An 8,341-nucleotide genomic window follows, 5' to 3' on the forward strand; every position below is an offset into this window, starting at 1 on the left:
TTTCCCAGCTAGCCTTCCAAAATCTCGCTATGCAGCTATTGAGATCGACAATGCTGATAATATTTGCATCTTCTGAAAAAAATAGTCGTTGCTAACTGAAACAAAAACAGATCAAACTTTCAGAACTTCAGTAATTGCTGATGCACTCAAAAGGCAGGTACATTCAGCTCCAAAACTGCTTACATAGTTATCACAGCTTGCGAAAGTATAGCAGCAAGAACCATTAACAGGCAAATAAAGTATGCTAAAACACCATGCAGAATGAAGATGCAGAGTCTAGGTCTGCAGGTTCAACACCCGAAATGCTGAATGTTGGGACGATCTTAATGAATCTTGCTCAACACAAGCATAGATGAAATTACACAACGAAGTAGCTACAGCACACAAGCGGCGTAAGGCTATCCCATTTCCAGCACTAGTGAGGATGCACAGCAAGCAACAACTTGATGACACCAGCAGAGGATTTTAGACTCAAAATTTTGGCAGGCCATTTCATCCAGGTAACATTGGGTATATTCTTTTCAGCCCACCGGGGCTTGCAGTCTCAACGGAGTATTGAACAGATCTGCCAGCCCCCTGCACAGCCTTCTCAGAGACCCGGCGACAGCATTCGATGATCAGAGACTTTAACTTCTGTGAATTTACCAGCTCGGCCACTCCAACATCAGTCACACGTTTACAGTGGCGGAGCGTGAGATTAATCAAGCATGGGGTACGAGCAATGAAACACAACCCAGCATCAGTTACTTCCCTGCAATCAACAAGCTCGAGTGTCTCCAGTAATGGAGCAGATGAGAGTGCCATCATACCCTCATCATCAAAGAAGTTTGCGCCATTTAGCACAAGAACACGAATCGGGCAAGACTGAATGAGCACCACAAGACCCTTCTGTGTGAAGCCTATTTCTGATGGATACGTGTGCTCACAACCTGCAAACGTGAGTTCAACAGCCTCAAGCATCGAGCAATTGAGTGCTAGAGCCTTAAGGCTGTTGTCAGTAAATGCAGTCCTGAAACCATCACCATTTAGATCATCATAGCGCGTAGGTGTGAGCCAAAGTGAGATGCTTTTAAGGTTGCGGCAGCTCTCAGATAACACAATTATGTCGTTGTCATTTAGACCATGAACATACTCCAGGCACAGCCTCTCCAGTGATTTACATTTCCCCAACAGAAAACGAAGTCCTACTTCTGTCTCAGTTTTAAAGCAAGCCAACCTCAAATCCTTCAAACTCTCACACCAGATATCAGATCTACTTGGTTTGTGAACATTGTATAGGGGATCAAAACCACCCTCCTCATAGCTATGGCCACCCCAGAATCCTCCCTTCATCTCAAAATCAAACTTCCGAAGCTTCATCCACCCTGGACCAAACTGTAGGAGGTCATACTGGCTAATTCCCTTGCAATTCTTTACTACAAGTTCTTCCAATATCCCGTTCCAACCAAGGTACTCCAGCCACTCCACACTTCCGATTTTCTCACAGGCGATAAGGAGGAGGCCAGATAGACTCTTGCAACTGACTGCCACAGATAGAAGCCCACTTGAAGTAATTTCTGGTACAGAGTTCAACCTAAGGTATATCAATTTCTTGCAATAAGCTAGATAACGAAGACCAGAGTCGTTGATGTCTGAGCAGAAGCTTAAGGTGAGCTCAGTCAGGGAGGGGCATTGAGATGAAATCACAAGGAGATCTTTATTGTCCAACTGATTCCCATGACCACTCGTCCAACCAGCATAATCGATTTCCACTTTTGACAAATTTGGGAACCGGGAGCAAAGTGATGCCAATGCTTCTCTAGCAGGGAAAGAGCCACAGCCGATGCGAATAGCACTCCTTTGAGATGAATCAATGACGTAGAGCCGCTTCGACACAAGGGAAAGAGAATTCAGATCGCTTGTGCTGGTAATCCTTAAGACGATATCTGCCAACAGTGCCTCTGGGAGATCTTCCATCGAGCAATGCAGCTGGGCTAGTTGGATAGTCTCGAGGTTTAGCAGGTATATATAGCACTGAGCTGAAATGAGCAGCGTCAGAATCCATCATATGGAGGCAACTAGATGCAGTAGTAAAGAAAAAGAAGAAGCACAAGTAAACAGAAATATCACCATAAATATCTGAAATTTCTTACAAAATTGAGAAAGAAGGGGTCAACAAACAAAGAAACAAATTAGAAATATTAATGTACTTAACACAGAAATGAGTATTTGAATGATCACATGAAAACTACAGTTTCATGAGTGATGACAGGCACCCTTTAATTCTGGGCAAATTGCATAATAGGACCAAAACTATTTGCTTTCACACACATTCTCTACAATTTTAAGGTTCTTTTTCCTGCACTGAAAATAAAGTAAAAGTACCGAGCTTCAAAAGAAAATGAAAGGCAACCAACTTTGTCGGATACTAGTTTCCTCCCAGTTCATCTCAATCACGAATACAAAACGAAAGTAAGGGAGAAAGTTCTAAGAGAAGTTTCAGAATTATGAGATAGGGGTACAGCGAGTTTCACAGGAGGTCGTAACATCGGCCCTTTGCTTCCTTCTCTTCCTTTTTTTCATTTTTCACTTGCCTGAACACTAATCATGGTTCATGAATAACTTGACTAAAATATAATGAAATCAAAATTAAGCATATGAAGATAATTTGATCAAACTAGGGATAGTTTATGTAGCGATGAACTTTTTGAACCTTCTTAAGTATATGCTTATAATTGGTGGGTTCATCAGATTTCTGAGGAAACAAGAAAGAAGCTACAGGACGCAACATCAAGAATCTGCTAAATTCAGTACTTGTTCCAGCTTACTTGGCATTCACAACATGTATATTCGATTTACGACATTAACGGAACAATAATGTAACGTAAGAAGATCGACTTAACATAGCTAGACAATACTGGTTCTTCCTCTGCTCAAGCAACCAAAATTGAGCATATGAAGATAACTTGAGAACATTAGAGATAATTCATGTAATGGTTAACTTTCTGAACCTTCTTCAGTATCAGTTGATAATTGGTGGTTTCATCATATTGTTGATCAAACAATGTAGAAGCCACATCAACAATACCCTAAATTTAGTACTTGCTCCAGCTAATTTCGCGATATTCCATCTAGGGCAATAACGGAACAACAATGTAACCTAAGAGGATCGAGTTAACCTAGTTAGATAATGCTGGCCTCCCCCTCGCTTAACCAGATCGGAAAGAAAGGGAACACATAGTCGCAGATAGATATATAAAAACCCCAAATCGAAGCCATACATACCAGATAATGAGGAAACAACCAACGGAAAGGTGTCAAACTGAGGAGAAATGGTAGCCGCCGTTGATCGGCCAGGGAAGGGAGGTTCCGCCTCCGCTTGATTTCGGAAGGGCCCGGAGAACCCTGAAACCCTAGTCTCACTCTGTTTGTCGTCTTTCCGGACGGAAGGGGACGGCGATATTTTTCACTTGATGGAGTGCTTCTTTGAATTTCGTTTCTCTCGCAGCGCTCTTTTACAATTTGTGGGGTTCTCGCATTGCTTCCGCACATGCTCCATAAAAGTTGTTAGGGCATCTTCAACCGCGCGACCCAAATGGACGTGTTGGGCCGTCCGTTTTAGGCCGTTTGGGTCATCGCCGGACACGCGGATAGCGCCCCGCGTCCGCGTGTCCGTTTGGGTCGCGCGTTGCACCCAACGCGCGGACGCATTGCATAACCGGAGAACCACAAAAACAAAAACAAAATGCGAATTTAAACGAAATTTCATTGAACATATGCCCTATTTTGGGCAAATTTGTACATAGCCCTATTTTGGGCAAATAAAACTAACAAAAGAAACCCCTATATGGGCTTTTAAATTTAAACTAATATAAAAAACCCTCTATTAGGGTTTGGTCGGCGGCGCGGTGGCCGCCGGTGCGCCGCCTAGCCCCTATGGGCGTCGTCGGCGACGTCGTCGTCGTGGACGACGTCCCCGGGCGGCGACGCGTTGTTGTGGCTGGACCGCGCAGGGGACTCCGGCCACGGAGACCACGGGGCCTCCTCCCGGGCCGAGTGGGGGTCGCGAGCCACCGAGGCCGCGGCGGCGCACGGAGCGGCGCCTCTCCCCGAGGCGCTGCTCCTCTCTGCCCGTGGCGCGGCGCCCGGCCTCCCGGCCGCCGCCGCTGCTCCGCGCGGCGCCTGTCCTCCTGCCGCCGCTGCTCCTGGCGGCGCTCCTCGTCGGCGCGGCGCCTGGCCTCCTCCCGTCGCGCCTGGCGGGCCTGGGCGTAGAGCTCCCAGCCCTCCGCCTCCTCGACCTCCCGCCGGGCCGCCTCCTCCATCTCGGAGGTGCGAATGGCCGCATGGAGGTGCGGCCATTGCGCCTCCTCCTCCGCCGCCGAGATCATCAGCGCGGCGCGGAGGTCCGGGTCCTCCTCCGAGGACTCGGGCTTCGGCTCGAGCAGGAGAGGCGGCGGTTGCGGCAATGCCGCACCGCCGCGGGCGGCCTCTCCGATGTGGAGGCCGCCTGGGTTTCTTCCCGCAGCCCGCGGCGCCGGCGGGCGGCGGCGGCCGCTGCTCGCCTCGTCGTCGTTGGCGAACCGTCGCTTGGCCATGGCGGCGGTTTCGCTGCGGGAGTGGAGTGGGGACCGGAGTGGAGGGCCGGATCCCCTCCGGTCCCCATTTAATAGTCTCCCCGGTCACCGACGGGTGGGCCTAAGGGAGACGAGGCGACCGACGCGCGGACGCGAGCGGACGGCGCGTGCCATCCGCGGCCACGCAAACCTAGCCCAGATTTGGGCCGGGTTTGCATCGTTCCGGACGCCGCGGCCGTCCGCTTTTGCGGTGCGTCCCCGCGCTGGGCCGCGTTTTTGTCCAGCTCGACCCAAACGGACGCGCGGGGGCGGTTTGGGTCGCGCGGTTGGAGATGCCCTTAGAATCTAACAGAGCCCGTAAACGGGGAAAACCGAAAAATAACAGCCAGTTTACAGGTTCGGGTTCGGGCTGAAATTTGGCGCTAAAAGGGCCAAATCGAAAAACTTTTTTCGGGTCGAGACCGAAAACTCAAAACGGCTTGTATTTGTAGGGGTCGATCGAGCGAACCGAATGCTCGATCCCTATCTAGTGCGCGCTGAAATTTCAGCTGACGCAACCGCTCTCTCGCTCCTTCCCCGCACCGCCACCACACTCCGCTGCCGCCGCCCCGCCCGATTCGCCCGAGCCCCGCACCCCCGAGGTAGCACCGGCCGCCGCGCACGCCGCCCGCTGTTCCTCGCCCAACTCCGGTTGCCGCCCCCACCGCCGCCGCCGCCGCTCCGTCCGAATCAAGGATGAGCTCGTGCGACGAGTTCGATCTATCGGATTCGTCGAGCTCCGACGATTCCGACCTCGACGAACTGCTCCAAGACGACGAGATGGAGGCCACCATGCTCCTCCTGTCCGTCAAGGACCTGGAGGACCGCGCGAAGCAGCTGAATCGGAGGCGCGGCTCCGTGTTCGGCCGGAACCACATCCAGCGAAATCGCCTCCTCGGCCACGAGCAACTGATGGAGGACTACTTCGCCGAGGTACCTACCTATCCTCCCCATCTGTTCCGTAGGAGGTATCGCATGCGGCGTAGCTTGTTCGTCCGGATCGTGAAGGCCTGCGAAGCCAATTCGAATTACTTCAAGCAACGTAGGAATGACGCCGGGGTGATGGGTTTCAGCGCTTTCCAAAAGATCTCTGCTGCCATGAGGGTCATTGCCTATGGCATCCATGCGGATTACACCGACGAGTATCTTCAAATTGGCGAAGATACTACCACGGAGTCAGTCCGCAGGTTTGCTCGCATGATTATCAAGTTGTTTGGGCCAACGTATCTCCGAGCTCCCAATGAGGATGACACAAAACGGTTGATGGAGATAAATGAGAAAAGAGGTTGGCCTGGCATGCTAGGTAGTCTTGATTGTATGCATTGGACATGGAAGAATTGTCCAAAGGCATGGCATGGCCGATCTTGTGGCAAGAGCAAAGATGCAACCATTGTACTTGAGGCCGTTGCATCACAAGATTTGTGGATTTGGCACTGTTTTTTTGGTTTGCCGGGGACACTCAATGACATCAACGTGCTGCAAAGGTCTCCTTTGTTTGCCAAATTAGCAAATGGGGAAGCACCCACTTGCAACTACAAGGTCATGAACAATGAGTACACAATGGGATATTACCTAGCTGATGGCATCTATCCGGATTGGGCAACTTTTGTTAAGTCTGTCAAGGATCCCCAAGATAGAATAGAAGCTGAACTTGCCAAGGCTCAAGAAGCAGCTCGCAAGGACATTGAGAGAGCTTTTGGTGTTTTGCAAGCAAGGTTTGCAATTGTTCGTGGCCCAACCCGATTTTGGGACAAGAAAACCCTGGTCAACATCATGACATGTTGTGTGATTCTTCACAACATGATCATCGAGGATGAAAGAGAGTTGAGCTTGCCCTGCTTCTATGACAATGTTGGCACCCGAGTGGAACCCCAACGCAATCCGGATCGCATTGAAGCTTTCCTTGAAACCCATCGGCAGATTGAGAATGTCAATACCCATGCCCAGCTCGTCTATGATCTGAAGATGCACCACTGGCAGCGACATGGCCGTCGCCTTTGATCCTACCATTTCATTCATTTGTTTGTCACATGTATCATTGTTGAGACATTTGTGCATTTGTCCAATTTTCCCGAAGTTGTTGTAATTTGGTTGAGACATTTTACATTTGTTCAATTTTCCCAGAACTGTTGTAATAATTTGGTTCAAACAATTATTTATGTGTTGTAATAATTTGGATAATTATTCGATTAATTATGATAGATTGTTCTATGTGTTGCATATGAATTCTATGAAAAACCCTGCCTTTTTACGGGTTCGGAACCCGCGGCGCAGAACAGAGACCGTATCGAAAACTGAAAAACGGAATATTCTGTTTTTCAGCTTTCGATACGGGCTCTATTCTGCGCCTGCCATTTTTCGGCCCGTAAATACGAGTTCGATGCACTGAACTCGTGTTTTTCGGTTCGCGTTTTTACGGGCTCTGCTAGAGTTGCTCTTAGGGCATCTCCAACGCGGCGACCCATCCCGCGCCCGCGCGTCCGGATGGGTCCAGCCGGACAAAAATGCGGCCCAACGCGGGGACGCACCGCAAAAGCGGACGGCCGCGGCGTCCGGAACGACGCAAATCCGGCCCAAATCTGGGCCGGGTTTGCGTGGCTGCGGATGGCACGCGGTGTCCTCGCGTGTCCGCCTAGTCCGCGTGGCTGGCCCAGCTGTCGGTGCCCTAGTCCTATTAAATGTGGACTGGGGGAGGGGGACTGTCCCTATCCAGTCCCCACTCTCCACTCCGGCCACACGCACGCGCGGGCTAGAGCTTTCGCGCCGCCATGGCCCCGAAGTGCGAGTTCCTCCCGTCCGTGAACGACCACGAGGCCGGCAGCAGCCGGCCAGTCGCGCCGGCGGCGTTCGCCATGGGGCCACCGGCTCCTCCCAGACGCGACCGGATCTACGTCACCGTTGCGGTGGCGCAGATGTTCTGGGACGCCGGCGTCCCAATGCCTTGGGGGACGTGCACCTCCCCCACGGCTAGCACCTGAGCCCAGATCGGGTTCCGGTGCCGCCCATCCCGGGCTCCGGCCGCGCCTGCGTCGCGGAGATCTGGAGGCGCCGCGCGCAGCTGCCGGCGGACCTCCAGGAGGACCCCGCGTACGGCGACGCAAGTCCCAACTGGGACTTGTGGTTCGAGGTGGAGCACGATGCGCGACGGCACACGTGCTTCACGTCCGCGACGGCGCGGCCTCGCGCACAGCCGCGCACACCTGCAAGGCGGGCTGGCCGCCGCCCCGGCAGCCTCTACATCGACGAGCCGCAGCCCCAGCACCAGCCCCAGCAACAGGAGGAGGAGGACGACCCGGAGCTGCAGGCGGCGCTCACGGCGTCCCGCGAGCAGTGCGACCTCGACGAGCTGGCCAAATGGCCGCACCTCGCCGAGACGCTGCGCGCCTCCGCGCTGGAGGAGAAGGCCAGGAAGGCCCAGGAGGAAGCCCAGGCGGAGGTGTGGGCCTTCCTCGAGATGGCGCGCCGGCAGGAGGAGGCCACGCGCCAGGCGGCGCTCCGGGAGAAGGAAGAGCGCCGGGCCGCGCTCCTGGCGGAGGAGGAGCGCCGGGCCGAGATCCGGCTAGCGGCGGAGCTGCAGGCCGCAGCGGAGGAGCAGCTCCGGAAGGAGTCCACGCGGAGGGCACGGCTGCGCAGGCCGGCGAGCCCTCCGAACCCGTACTCCGCCTGGGAAAGGGCGCAGTGGTCGCCCTGGCCGAAGTCCTCGGCGCCCTCCGGCGTTTCGAGCCGGAACAGCACGTCGCCTCCGGGGG

General features: G+C 53.2%; 1 protein-coding gene across 2 annotated transcripts; it reads right to left on the reverse strand.

Annotated features, from left to right (window-relative positions):
* Positions 1-245: 245 nt before the first annotated feature.
* LOC124655460 (F-box/LRR-repeat protein 14-like) lies at positions 246-3,452 on the reverse strand. Of its 2 annotated transcripts, none has more exons than XM_047194349.1 (2): positions 3,265-3,452; positions 246-2,013 (listed from the first exon to the last, which is right to left on the reverse strand). In XM_047194349.1, exon 2 carries the CDS (start codon positions 1,954-1,956, stop codon positions 493-495), a length of 1,464 nt encoding a protein of 487 aa, XP_047050305.1. In that variant the 5' UTR covers positions 1,957-2,013; positions 3,265-3,452; the 3' UTR covers positions 246-492. The 2 variants fall into 2 exon arrangements, with proteins under 2 accessions (XP_047050305.1, XP_047050306.1); XM_047194350.1 differs by having other exon boundaries at positions 246-2,018; positions 3,265-3,424.
* Between the last annotated feature and the right edge of the window lie 4,889 nt (positions 3,453-8,341).

The sequence above is a fragment of the Lolium rigidum genome, chromosome 5, assembly GCF_022539505.1.
Source record: "Lolium rigidum isolate FL_2022 chromosome 5, APGP_CSIRO_Lrig_0.1, whole genome shotgun sequence".
Lineage (NCBI taxonomy): Eukaryota > Viridiplantae > Streptophyta > Magnoliopsida > Poales > Poaceae > Lolium > Lolium rigidum.

Coding starts and splice junctions, on each gene's coding strand:
- LOC124655460 (XM_047194349.1), bottom strand. CDS start 1,956: ATGGAAGATCTCCCAGAGGCACTGTTGGCAGATATCGTCTTAAGGATT.